The 14,001-nt window shown below is 54.4% G+C and overlaps 1 protein-coding gene across 1 annotated transcript in view; it reads right to left on the bottom strand.

The window, feature by feature from the left end:
• Positions 1 to 11,800, bottom strand: part of DOCK5 (dedicator of cytokinesis 5) — a 50,029-nt gene extending 38,229 nt beyond the window's left edge. The window contains exons 1-2 of the mRNA XM_068156795.1: positions 11,614 to 11,800; positions 2,321 to 2,404 (exon numbers count right to left, since the gene is read on the bottom strand). Of these exons, the coding sequence (XP_068012896.1) occupies positions 2,321 to 2,404; positions 11,614 to 11,656 (127 nt within the window). The 5' untranslated portion in view covers positions 11,657 to 11,800. The remainder of the gene's footprint in view (positions 1 to 2,320; positions 2,405 to 11,613) is intronic.
• Positions 11,801 to 14,001: the final 2,201 nt, after the last annotated feature.

The raw sequence follows: 14,001 nt of genomic DNA, 5'->3' as shown, positions 1-14,001 counted from the left end.
AATTATTCAGATGCCAATACCTGAGATAAGGAAAAGCTATGTAGAGTGATGCAACCCCAGGCCATGTGCTCAACCACAAGGGCTCTGCTCCTCTTCCAGCCTGGAGCACTGGCTCTGGGTGCATGAGAAGCCTGCATGGCAGAGGGGTCACCAAGCTCCATCCACACCCTCTGGCCTGCACTTTAACTCCCTTGAACGCCCTCTGCCTCACACATCCCCTGCTGTGGCTTAGCTCTATCACTGCTGTGTCTCAGAGCTCTTCAGGCAGCTGAGGGGCAGATAACATTTCTTGTTAACATCAAAACCCAGCCCAAGCTTCACCCTTGCTGCCTCCTGTCAAGGACCAAACTCTGCACAGGCTGGAGCCAGCCACAAGCTCAGATGCAGAATGCAGAGAGCTGTCAAGTGAGGCTGTTTGATGCAGAGAGAGCCTCCTCTGAAGGAGGCTGAGGAGTGCAAACCTGCTGCCTTCAGCCAGGAGAAAAAGGAAGCACATTCTAGGGGACCAGCAGAGAGGAAGTGAACTGCAGTGCAACAGCCCTGAGAACCTTCTGGTAGCTCACAAAGGTGCTCCTGTGCATCCTGAGGCAGGGAAGGGACAAGGGCCAATGGGCACAAATGAACCCAGAAGGTTCCATCTGGACATGAGGAGAAATTCCTTTGGTGTGGGGGTGCTAGGGCCCTGCAGTGGGTTGCCCAGGGACGTTGTGGAGTCTCCCCTGGAGTGACCCCAGCCTGCTCTGGGTGACCCTGCTTTAGCAGGGGGCTTGGAATGAATGATCCCCAGGGGTCCCTTCCAAACCCTGGGATTCAGAGATTCTGTAAAGAACTTTGCTGACAGCCCAGGGGTTGCCCCCAGGCAGAGCTGAGCTGCAGGGCTCACTCACACTGACTAGAGAATGGCTTCAGAAGGCATCTCTGAGCCCTTCCTCTTGCAGAGCCACCGCCCTGGATAAATGGAAACTTCTACATCAGGACTTGTGTATCCAGATAAGAACAGTGATTAGTGGAACAAAAGCCCACTTTTATCAGCCTGGAGTTGGATTTCCAAGGGTACATCATTAGCATGAGAAGGAACAGAAAAAGCTTCTTGTGAGAGCACTACAGCTCAGAAACAACCCACAGAGAGGTGGAAACAAAGCTGAAAGCTGATGGCCCAGAAAAAGAAAAGCAGCCCCAGCGAGGCAGGAGAATCTCCTGCCAAGCAAACAGCATCACAATTGGCAGGTTTTAAGGTGAGCTTTGGGAAGGACAAGATGCATCCTCCTCCCGAGGGCAGTTTCAGCCCTGGCACTCCCTCCTCCTCGTGTCCTTTTCCAAACCCAGTGCCTAAGCTCTGCCGTTCTCAGCCTCTCTCCCTCCCCTGCCAGACACTCCCCACTCACACATCAGTGCAGGAACACCAGCAGCAGCTGCTTTGGCTGTAGGCACCGGGGGATGTTTTCATTGTCAAGGTCAAAGCCAAGTGGAAAGAGAACAACTGGCTAAGAACAAATTGCTAAACAAGCAGCTCGCTGTTCCCAGGTTTTGTGCTCTGAGTCCATTTCAAACCGATGCTGCTGGTGAAAGGGATTGAATTCAGGCTTTGGAAAGAGGACTGAGCTTTCCACGGGGAGCAGTGGCTCCTACAGCCCCTGCAGTAATTAAGTGGCTGTGTTCCATGCTGGAATCCTCACCAAACAGCCTGGCTTAGGGAGGAGGCTGGAACACACCAGGCTCACTCTCGTTTCCTTGCTGCAAGACGTTTGACATTGGGCTGTGGATTACAAAAAGCTTCCCAGCAGAACCCTGCAGAAACAGCCTTAAAAAAAGCCAGGAAGCTCCATAACTGGAGGCCTTCCAAACCACCCTCTGCCAGTTGGTGATATCTGGGGTTAAACCTGCATCACCTCGGGAACAATCAGATCTGCTCTCTGCTTGTCTTTCATCCACTGCCTCCCTTGTCTCAGATCAAAGAACCAATTCAAGTTAAAAGCTGCTTTAAAGAAATCATCCTTGCTTTGCAGCTGCTCCACAGGACTACACCAGTGCCTGGCCAGGTGAGGAGGAGCCAAGGCACACAGGTGTGGTGTAACACCAGGACTGAGCAGCCAGGAGCGTTTCTCACCTTGACAAACCTCTGCCAGAGCAGCAGTTTTACTGCCATCCAAAAGGTGAAGTACATGCAGCAAACACTGCAGAGTGAGCTCTGTGCTCCTGGGTGGACCCAAAGCTCAAAGCCTAGATCTGAAGTCTGTGTTATCTAAACCCAAATGGATCCTGGTTTATCATTGCTTCTTCCAAAACCCACTGCAAAGTACTGGGAAGGATCAGCACCTACCTTCATACATCTCCAGAATGTGCACAGTGTCACCCACTTCCAAGGAGAGCTCCACATCTTGGGCAGCATTGTAATTGTAGATTGCTGAGAGAGGAAAGAGAGGGGAGAGAGATGAGAAACAGTCCTGGAAGGTGTGAGGTGAGCAGAGCAGAGTCTGGGATCACAGCAGCTGCTGAAGGCAGCAAAGGATTTAGGAAAAGCTCTCTCGAGTTCCTGAGCTCCCCTGTGGATGTAACACACCAGAGAAGTCCCTGCCAGCTCCTGCTGCAGATCCTAGCATCAGTTCCTGCAAGGAGAAAGGTTTTTAACACCCAACCAAGTCTGACTGCTGCCTTAGAGAACACAGGGCAGGGGCAGCCCTGTCCATGGTGGGGAGGTTGGAGCAGATGATCCATCAGGTCCCTTCCACCCTAAGCCATTCTATGCCTTCCACTTCACTGACAACCTGCCCAGCAAAGGCCACTCTCACCTCGGCTGACGTTCAGTCACATCAGTGCCATTTTCGTTGGCTCTGCACAGGACTGAGCCCAGAGGAGCATCCCCAGGCACTGCCAGAGCAACAGCAACTGCCTGAGCTGCTGCTCTGCCACCCACCCCCACGGCTCCAGGCTGAACCGCCGGCTGCAAGGGGCTTTGGGAAAATTCTTCAGACCTCCCAGGGGCTGTATTTGAAGAACTCTCCCTGCAGATGAAATAAATAAATAAAGCTGTGAGCTCCTGTGCTGGGAAGTTCCCATGGGTGCCTGTGCTGCCCTCGCAGGAGCTGCTGTGCCTCCTGGCCAGCACCCAGAGCAAGCAGATGCCTGCGGCTCCCCGCGCTGGAAGTGACCTCACTGCTCTTGGCTCTCCTTAACCCTGCAGCTATAAATAACCAGGAGCAGCACTGATGTGAATCCCCTGACCAGGGGCAGATGCTCACTGCCTCATGCTGCAGGGGCTGGCATCATGCAGTGGCCCTGGCCCTTGCCCACCCCACCCTCAGTGCCTGAACCTCTGCCTGTGTTTGCCAGAGGCTGGCAGGAACCTTCCCGGACTCCTGCTCCCATGGCACTGGCTGCTGCAGCAGCCACCTTCCTTCCCTCCCCACAGTGCTGCTGCAGGCCAAGACACTAAAAGCTGACTGCTGACCTGGGTACACAGTTTGGACACCCAAAATGCCTCAGAGAACAGGCCCAGAAGTACAGATCCATCAATGTCTGAGAAAAACCAAACACTTGGGTAACGCTCATGGCCAGAGACAGAGCCAGGCAGGGGCTGCAGCACCCTGCTTTGCTAGGCTGAATTAAGCAAGCAAGAGGGTCCCTGCAGTCCCCTGCCCGGTGGTGCTGCTGGAGGTTAGCAGAGGCCAATTGCTGGCTTATTTTCCCTGGGAGCTTCAGGGATGCTTCCTGCTGCTCTCGAAGCCAGCCCTGTCCCCAGCAGTCCCAGCTCTGAGAGCTGCTCACTCTCCTCTGCATTGTGTGTATCTAATCTGACCTCTTCCAGACTTAAAAGGAAGCTGCACACAACAAACACGGACATGGCATGGAAAAAAACAACCCTTCAGAGAGAATCCTCACAGAGCAGCAAGAAAGGAAGAAGAAGGAGGAAAAAAATACAGAGCCTTCTGTCCCCAGACGTGCAGGAACAGCTCAGGCTAAGTCTTTTCACTTCAAGTTAAACTTCAGCTGAGATTTGCTCCTTTGAAACTGACTTCAGGCTGGTTGATCCTGTTACTGTTATCAGCCTGAATGAAAAGCAGACTGAAGTCCAGCAAATTTAATCTAAATAAACAGGCAGAGGTGGAAAACAGGATCCACGAGAAGGAGGTCCCAGACCTGTTCCAATGATCACATTCTCTGAGCAGAACAAAGGCAATGTCCCGTGGGGGTTAGTTTACAGCCCCCCCATTTGATGAGTGAAGAGTTTAAGAACTGAGGGTCTCCACTGTGTCTCCAGCCCATGGAATCCACGAGGAGGGAAGGGCAGAGGAGTCACCAGCAGGGCTGACCTGAAAAGGGCAGCAGATAAGTGATGACAGCAGCCAGAGTCATGCAGGTGGAGATAAGGAGAAGCATTTTTTGTGCTTCAGGGCAGGAGGGGATTCCCCAAAGTGGGTTGAGAAGAGACTCTAAAGGCATTGCACAACTGGGTGTGCACAGGGGATGTCAGGGGCACACTGCTCTGAGGCACCACAGACACCACCAGCAGCCAGAGTGCAGGGATGGGAAAGGACACTTCAGTCCCACACTGAAGTGAAGGAGGCAGAGAGTGTCAGACCCCAAAGCAGAATGAAATGGAATCCTTCCCTCGAGAACTTGTTCACATGCATTCAAAACATGGATTATTGGCCTGAAAAACAGAGTCCCTCTGAGATGCTATCTGTGAGCTGGCTCAGAACACTCAGCCCTCCACCCATCAGCCACAGAACCACTTCCAAATGCCACATCCCACCCTCTGCAGGCTGCCCCCACCACTATCTGATAGCAGAGGGCTGTGCCTTGCTTGCCCAGAACAAAGGCTCACATTCAGGGCTGCTGCAATAGGCAGAGTTCATCTCCTGGCAGCTTTCAGCTGCAGTCAAAGCCTCTCCCAGGCACCCAGGCAGCCTCTGTGCTGGACAGCCCTGTTTGGAGAGGGCTGGGATGCTCTCTGCTGCCAACATGCAACCCAAAAAACAGAGCCTTTATTTAAACAACAAGGAACTGCCCAAGGAATTCATTCTTCATAGGAACAAAGGCCTTTTGATGTTGGAGCAAAAACCTTCGGGTAACTGCCCAGGAATCTGTGTCTGCAAAACAAAGAACCAGGGCACCAAGACTGCCATGTCTGGGGCAGTCAGCCCTGGTCCCATGGCCACTGACTGGCTGCTAGATCAGCAGTGACTGCTCCTGACAGGGTTAGGGATGATGTTCAGCTTCATCTGCAAAGTTCCCAGTGACTGCTTAGCATTTTGAATGCAAATAATCCAGAGTAACAGGATTAGGGGCTGGAAATGCTTTAATTAACAGCCATCATTAGACTCCAGAGGCAAACATCTGATGAGCTAGAGGTGAACCTTCAACATCCTCTGTCCCTACTGCTCCAGGCTGCCCTCACACACAGGAATACACTTGGAAGGGCTTTTACTTATCCCTAACATTTTTAAGCCTGGTGCTCTTACACAGGTCTCTGAACTGACAGAAGAGGCACTGCTGCCTGTGCAGGAGGGCAGGGCACAGCCCCACTGTCCCTTTGCTCATTCCCTGCTTTTGAGAGCCATGGGAAGAGCAGGAGCAGCAGGAAGAGTCACTGTCCTCAGCACACTTCCCACACTGCCAGCTCCAAGCTCAGCCTGTTCCAACAGCAGGCTGCTGCTGCTCACCTGCCAGGACAGGGAAGTGCCTGCCCAGCACAGCTGGCCAAGAGCCTGCTCAGATTTTCCTGACTTCCTCTGGGAGAGAGAGCAGCATCCTGGAGCTGGGACAGGCAGAGCAGCCAAGGCTTGGCAGAGCCTGTCCTGCACAGGCTGAATCCAACTAATTTCCAAACTTGAGACTGGGGATGATTCCCAGTGATGCCATCACCAGCTCGTGGATGCTCCTGTCTCGCTCTGTCAGGGGTGGCAGCAGGACCTAGGCTCTAGGTTTAATCTCCTTAAGCCTGGCCTGCTTCAGAGAACCCCCAGTTTACACCCTCAGCCCCTGGGCCCATGGATGGCTCCATAAGCATGACACAAGTGCTCCAGCTGGATGAGCTAATGGTCTCTTATGGCTTCAGAAACCACAGCTGGTGCCACAAGAATGCTCTGCAGCAAGTGGCAGACCCAGGGAGAAATTAGCCCAAGTCTTCCAATTAGAGCTTCTGAGCAGACTCAGATCAGGGAAAGCAAGAGGGCTCAGAACTGCTGAAGCAAAAGACAGTGACTAGAAAGGAAAAATAAATCATCTCCACCTTATCCTGTCTGCAGGACTCCCATTACTCATCCTCCCCTCCAACATTTATTGCACTGTGGGGCACCAACCCAGACTCTGCTGCACCTCCACCACTAAGGGTGGTCTGCAAGACTCCCCAGGCTGTGGTGAGGAGGAATCCCCTTGGCTTCTGCCAGCCTCCACCTGCAGGCAGGGAGAATGATGCCCACCTGCCAGAGCTCAGAGGCAAAAAGGCTGATAAAATACTGAGGTGTAAAACAGTTTCTGAGGCTGCAGCCTGCTTCAGATATGCTTGACTCAAGCAAGCAACATGCAGCAGCATGTCAGAGCTCATGTGGAATGAACAGAGACCCAGCAGGAGACCCAGCTTGGAACTAAGGAGCCAAAAGCAGATTCCAAGTGCAGAAAGATGACAACACAAAGCCTGTGGGGTCTGGAAGATGGTCCTTGGCTTAGTGGGTCTCAACCCAGCTGTTGTTCATGGAGCCAACCTTCCTCCAGCTGGCACAGAAGGTGGCAGTGACACCAGCTGCCACTCCTGCCTTGGAGGTTCAGATCTGAGCAGGGTGATGCTGGCTCAGGGAGGAAAGGTGCAGCAGCAGCTGCCAGGGCTGTTGCTGCTGCACTCCAGAGCAGCCTCAGATCCTGCTGCTATCACAGCTGCATCTTTACCAGCTCTAGCTTCACAAGGCACATCTACCTGGTGACTTTGATGACTGCACTCACCTACCAAGATGCACACTCAACTGCCTTCCCTGTGGCACAGTGACCTCCCCAACACACAGGATACAAGACAAGGCTGCTCCTTTCCATCTGCTGGCAAGGCTACAAGGAGATACCGAAGGACAGGTGGCTTTTAGATCTCAGTAGGCGAGAGGGTGCTCGATATTATTGTAAGGTGTGGATCTTCCAAGCCCTGCAGCTTTATTCTGCCTCTTTGAAATGTGAGCAGCAACATCCAGCCTGAAGGATCAGTATCCTCCCCAAAGGATGTTAAATCATAGTCCTGTCCTTCAGAGCAATCCTTCGGCCCTGGGATGTGGCCTCTACCACCACATGGCCACAGAATCAACGCTTTGGCCATTCCAGCTTACCCAGGTTACCCCTCTGGTGTCATGCAAATTCGATCCCCCGAAGGTCTTTTGTGATCTCTTCATTGTGCTTTTGGAGCAGCAGACTTGGAAGACAATGGGCAGGGAACCAACCACAGCCGGTATGAGAAGCAGTCTTCGCACAGCTTGGCCCACGGCACTGCCAGAGCCTTGGGATATGCTGCCAGGAACCTCTCCACCTGCACTGGACAGCAGCACCGGAGCTGCCTGGTGCTGGCAGGGCTGCCTCCAGCAGCATCTCTGCTGTGCATAGTCAGAGGGTCTCAGCTGCCTCTGCACCTTCAGCTCTCACTCTCCACAGGCCAGCAGCTCACCTGGGTGCCTGCAGTTTCATTGATTCAGGACTGCAAAGGGATGCAAAGCCCTGAGCAGAGACCTGGTGCTGCACAGCCAGACCCACAGCTTCACACTTCCAGAGACCTTTAATCCCAGAGTTAGATCTTGCCACCTCTCTCAGGTAACAAGCAAACAGGAGAACAGTGCTGAAAGGAGGAGCAAGAAATCCTGGCTGGGCACCAAGGGTCCTTCTCTGGAAGGAATAAAGCCAAACAGTAATGCTGATCCCTGTGCTGCCAAGGAGGATGAAGAACAAGCTACTGGCAATGACTCCCAGATCTGCAGTGAGCAAATCAATCTCCATTAAACTGCACAGGATGCAGGCAGGTAAAGGACTGGGAATTGGGCACCACTCACTGCAGCCCTCCCAGCCATTTATGGAGCTACCTCATTCCTTTACATGAAGCTCTCTGCAGCCTGAAGCCCCAAGAACATCATCAGAGCAGTGAGGGTGGAGGTGCTGCAGGAATCAGCTCTCACATTTCAGCTGCCCTTGCATTCTCCATCACAACGACCTGGCCACCACTTGCCTGGGACACTCTGAAAAAAAGCTTTAGAGCTGAAGGCAAGAACTGGTTTGTGATTACAGAGGATGCAAGCACCAAGCTGCCCAAGAGCAGAAACAAATGATTATCTCCATTGTATCCTGATGAACAGCCTCAGGTCCACTTTCATTGCAGCAACTCCTCCAAAAACTGGACAGCAAAATCGTGGCCAAAGAATCATCTCCATGGAGCAGCTGCTGGGGTTTTCTGGCTGTGCTCTGACATCTTGCCAGACACCTCCCTGAAAGCTTCAAGAGGCTGCCTGAGCAATTCACCCTTTAAAGAGTGCTCCCCACCTCCAATCCTGGGAGGCCTTCTGAGGAGGGACAGCCTGCACTGTACCAGAGACACTTCCATCACTGAAGCTCAGCCAGCACTCTGTAACCTCTCCATTTCCGAAGGCAACCACAGACTGGCCACCTAAGAAGCTGTTTAATAATTCAGGTTTATTAGCAGGCTTCCTGGCAAATGCACCACAATCCCTGACAGCCCCAGGAAAGAAGAGAATCACTTCTGCAGTAGGAATCCTTCTGTCTGTCCTTCTAGAGCCCTTGCCATGAACCTGCTGCACACCACTGGACTTGAGCTTCGAGGCAGAAGTGCTCTGCAGGAACAGGAGGCAGAGGGCAGGCAGCAAGTTGCAGCAAATCTGAGTTTTGCCCCAATTTACATGATGGAGTTCTACCAATGCCATGGAGCCCCTTTGATCACAGCCTGGATTGCCAGACAGCTGTGCAGAAGATCTATGAGGTCTGAAGGTGAAGCCAAGCCTGGATGGCTCAGCACATCACAAGTCCTCACAAATGAAACCATTAGTAAGAAAATCTCATCCTGCAGCACTCTCTCTTCCTCTCTGATCCTCTGCATCTCTCCTCACATAAATCATGACCTCGCTGGCAGGCACTGGTTCACCTCTGAACAATTGCTGCCATTCCTGAGGCGTGAGGCAGCTGAGCTCCCCTCAGCCACCACATGAGATTCTGACTGAGTAAACACTTGTCCATGGCCAGAGCAGGCCTGAGGTCCAGGAGGGAACCAGGGTGGGTTCCAAAGGTGGCCAGAAAGCATCAGGGGCAATTTCCTGTCAGGTTACCAGAACAGCCTGCTCCAAAAGCAAAAGCCCAGGGGGAGAGGAGATTGGTAAAGGGTGGCAGTCTGCAGCCTAACCAACCGAGGCAGCAAAGCAGCCTGAACCCACACCCATCAGACCTGCAGAGCACGGTGCAGGACACAAGCCCTGCTGCACTGAAATGAAAAACTCAGCCAAGTGACCCTGAATCACAGTTTGCTTCCTGGAATTCCTGACTCTGCTGCTGTGACTTACAGAGCTGTGGCTACGATGACTCCAAGTGGCTCCAGATTAGTTTCCAAAGCACAGCTCAGTAACAGCCACACAGAGACTGAACTGCAGTGCAACAAGGCCAAGTGCTGACCTCAGAGATCTTTCCTGCCTCAGTGTTTCTGTGATTCCCTAACTTGCATCTTCACACTTCAGAGCTATCAACTTAGCCAAGCTACCAGGGACTGGAAGTTGTTACCATCTGCTGGCTTGTGTCATAGAGATCAGCGGCACCACTGCCACCTTCACAACTGGCACCAAGAGGCATCTTGGTCAGCAGACTGATCAGTGGCCCCAAAGGCTCACATTTTGCCTTCAGATCTCATCAGCTCCTCCAAGTGAAGCACAAACCCAGCAGGGGCTGGCAGGTGAGCACAAGGCTTGAGCAGGGCATGGGATGCAGCCAAATTTTGATCCCATTAATGCCATGCATCAAACCCCTCCTGATAAAGCTGGGCACTGCAGAAACAACTCTGCTGGGTGCCTGGGGATTAACCCCACCGGTTCTGGCTGCAAGTTAAATGCAAGCCCAGGCTTCCCTTCCTCGCACAGTTGTCTGAGCACACAGGAAAGGGGATGTCCCACCAACACTTTCTGGTGGGCAGCATGAGGAACAGGCAGTTTTCCCCTCCTCCTGTGCCCTTTCTGGGTCAGGAGCTGTCAGCAGCAGCTGGCCCCAGCCAGCACACAAAACCTTCCCGGAAGCCAATAAAGGGGAAGCTGCAGGAGTGCCTCTGATTCATCCACTACCCAAGGCCACTCCTGAGGTACAGAAGCCTTGCTGAAGGTGAGCTGAGAGCTCTCCACCACACTGCAGCACAGCCACTACCCCCATGGATTGTACTTGACTGTAACCCCAGCATTTCTGAATTCCTGCTGCAGAGGAACCTCGCCCAGCCCCAGGCTGCTACCTCCGCAGAAGGAGCCAAAGTTCAGGGCGTGCAGCACTCCACACCCTCCCAGCTACCAGAGCAGAAAGCAGATAAGGTTCTGCTGGGAACAGGATCTCTGAAGCTTAAGCCACAGTCCGGCAAGAACTGATCTGCCCCTCCACAAAGCCACTTCGAATCGGAGTAACAATTTCCCTTTGACTGTGAAAAACTCTGCAGGATGAGGCTCCTCACCTGCAAACTCCTGGGCTGAGCTGGAATGAACAACTCTAACTCTGCAGGAGTCAGGACAGTTAACACTTTGCAAGCATCAAAGCAAAACGTTTTCTCCCATCAGGAAGCCCCGCGGTGGAGCACAAGGGGCACAGAGCACTCCTCATGAAAATAAACTGCCCGGAGTTGTGTCATTGGTGGTTTCCTGCCTGCTTTTCTCTCTCCAGTTCTCACGAGCGGCCTCAGAATTGTGCAGGTTTCAATTTGACGGAGTCTCAAGAAAAGGAGAAGTCGTCAGGGACACCTCTGGCATGTTCCTGCTAGAGAGCAGGGAGCCAGCACTCAGCAACTCCTCTCACACACAGGTACCAGCTCAGCTCTCACCGTTCCTCCCCCTGACTGTCAGGATCTCCACCCCTGCAAAGATCTGCCCCTGCCAGTCCTGCATTCACTCTCTGCAGCCTTCTCGCCCTGCCAGCACGTCCCAGCCACGTCTCCTTTTGGGGACAGCGGCAGACACTTGCGCTGCTGAAAAGGCAAAACCCCTCCGGACGGCCCCGAGCCGCGGGGCTGCGGCACCCCGGAGCTGCCGGGGGGAGCTGGGCACCGACCAGTGCCCCATCCCTGGGGGCTCAGAGCCAGCAGCCGCTGCTGGAACCTGGCACTGCAGGAGAGCACAAACTGAGCACAGAGAAGAAACTGCTCGGGGAGAAAGAGACCCAGGGGCTGCAAGGGAAAAGGAGCCACTGGAGAGGGGGGAGGCAAAGCAGCCTGCAGGGCTGGCGGACCGGGGGATCGGCAGCGAGAGTGCGGGGAGCTGTGTCCCGGGGAGGGAGAAAGGCTCCGGGGATGGGAGAGATGGCTCCGGAGAGGAGGAGGCTCCGGGGAAGGAGCCGCGGGGAAGGAGCGGAGGGCAGACAGGGAGGGGCACGCCGGGTGCCCGAGCAGCCCGGGCTGGCACTCACCAACCCCGTACTTCTCCTTCTTGGTGGGGATCCAGCGAGCCATGCCGGCGGCCGCGGCTCCCCGGAGCTCGGCTCGGCTCAGCGTGGCCTCTCGCCCGCCGCCGCCCCCCGGCGCTGCCTACGACCCCCCACCCTGGGCCGCTCCGCCATGCCCCGGCAATTCCCGACAGCGCCCAACTTCCCTGCCCCTCCGAGCCGAGGGAGGGAGCGGGGAGGAGGAGGCTGTGCCCGCCCCGGCGGGGGTCACCTGCTCCGGGCCGCCCCGCCCCGGGAGCCGAGCCCTGCCCTGCCGGCGCGCCGGGGCCGGGGGAGGAGCGCGGGGGCAGGGGCCGGGCAGGGCAGGCGGCTGGGGCTGCTGGGGCTGCTGCTTCCCGGGGCTGCTCTGCCCCTCTCCCGGCGCCGCTGCCTCAAGAATGCGGATTTTTGAAGGTAATTCATTAATAACCGAGAAAACAACCCCGGCGCTCGGAAGGCAGCCCAGGCGCCTGGAGAGGTGCTCACAGGGCTGCACTCTGCAGGGGACGAAATGTTCTCCTTGAGACTGGCCTGGCACTCGCTGACGGCAGCCTCCACTTGACTCTAGTGCTGCAACTGGGACTCGATAAACTACTTCAAACTGGTGCCACCGGGACAAGCCGTGTACGGACCTGGACCCTGCGGGGCAGCTCTGATGTCCCAGCCCGAGCCAGGCTGGAGCCGCTGGTTGAGTTGGCTGTGGTGCAGGATGTCCACCAGCACCTACCAGCCTCAGCCAGGCAGCAGCAATACCAGGCCCAGCGGCAGGCTCCTTACCAAGCTGAGGAGATGCAGGGTCTCAGCATCCCTCTGGGGCCATCAGTAACCAGATCCGGGAGGCTTTTGTGCCTGCTGTGTGCTGCCTGCCCATCTCTCCTGAAAGGCAAAGGGAACTGTGGTCAGTCAGAACATCTTAGAACCAAGCCAGCTGTTTCATTGCACTGGGGCACGAAAATCCAGGGAGCTAAAGGCTGTTTGTTATGTTCCATTACCAGTGAGGAGCAGTTGGGGCAGCTCTGCTGCTCAGCTGTTGTGGTGCCCTGGGCAGGTCTCTTTGTCTCTCTCTGATTCCCTCCATCCAGGCTTGCTGTAGAGATAAGCACTGCTGGACTCGAGGATCTTAAAGGTCTTTTCCTACTGAAATGATTCCACGACCCCTCCCCTGTGTTCAGAAGACCTTCCCCTGTTGCAGACTCTCCCACCTGCGCTTCTAGGGAGTTGATTTGCCTTGATCTTCACTGCTGCCTCTGAGTGGTTAATATACATCAGAATTAATGACTGGTAATTTGCTCTGACAAACCTCTTCTCTGCAAGCCAGGATTCCAGACATCAGGACACTTGACACCACCCTCAGCCACAGTATCCTGCAGCACACTGGGGCGAGGAGGACCTGACGATCTGTCAGCCGTCAAGAATGCGTGGCCCATGGATTTGTTACACACCAGGGTGTTACTCACTGAGCTGTAGTAATGCTACACCCATTCCCTCCAGCCAGACGAACCCTTCTCCAGAGTGATCTGCTCTGCTCCCAGCTCTCTTCAGATGTGTCCATCTAAACCACTCAACATGTGCACACTGCAGCTCAGAGCTTAACCCTGGGCATGTCTCTGCACCTGCAGCTGCAGCTCAGAGTATGGCCATGTGTAGAGCAAGAGAATATGGACAAGATTTGCCAGCTGGAGCTTGCTGGCTGCTTTGTTATTTACAAAGCACTAATTTGCCCCAGCCAGCCATGTTCAGATGTTGCACTGGCACACAGCTGGAGTCAGTGTTCCTATGCACAAACCCTGCAGTTCCTATGGCTGAAGGGTTGGGTTGGAAGGGACCTTAACAAATCACCCAGTTGCAGCCCCCTGCCACAGGCAGGGACACCTCCTACCAGGCCAGGTCATTCAAGGCCCCTTCCAACCTGCCTTTGAACATTGCCAGGCTTGAAGCCTCCACAACTTCCCTGGGCAGCCTATTCCAGTGCCTCACCACCCTCATGAGGATGAATTTCCTCTCCAGTTTCTTTCAGCCATCCCAGGCAAAGAGAAACAGCTCGATGGGTAGGATCTTGTAAATGACAAGATGGGGACTGGGGAGCACTCTTAGATCTGAGGCCAGGTTATTGAAGAAGAAAAGTATTCATGAAAAGGCCCTGAAATGAACTTCTGAAAGCCCACCTGTGTCCTGGCTGCCAAAGCCCCGGGCTAGAGATTCTCTCATCAGGAGTCTGGCTGACTACAACCTGGATTCTGGCTCCTGCAGCTAAGCTGGCTGAGCTGTGCCAGCATTTCCCGACCCGGGCAAAGCAAATTCTTGGCAGCAAATGAAAACCAGAGCAAAGCATGAAAGACAGACAAGCAGGGACTCGAGTAGCTGGCTTCTTCC

Source organism: Melanerpes formicivorus, unplaced genomic scaffold, assembly GCF_026170545.1.
Source record: "Melanerpes formicivorus ecotype bairdi unplaced genomic scaffold, bMelFor1.0.p_v2 SCAF_34, whole genome shotgun sequence".
Classification (NCBI taxonomy): domain Eukaryota; kingdom Metazoa; phylum Chordata; class Aves; order Piciformes; family Picidae; genus Melanerpes; species Melanerpes formicivorus.
The sequence above is the reverse complement of the archived record's forward strand: the minus strand, read 5'-3'. Positions and strand labels throughout refer to the sequence as shown.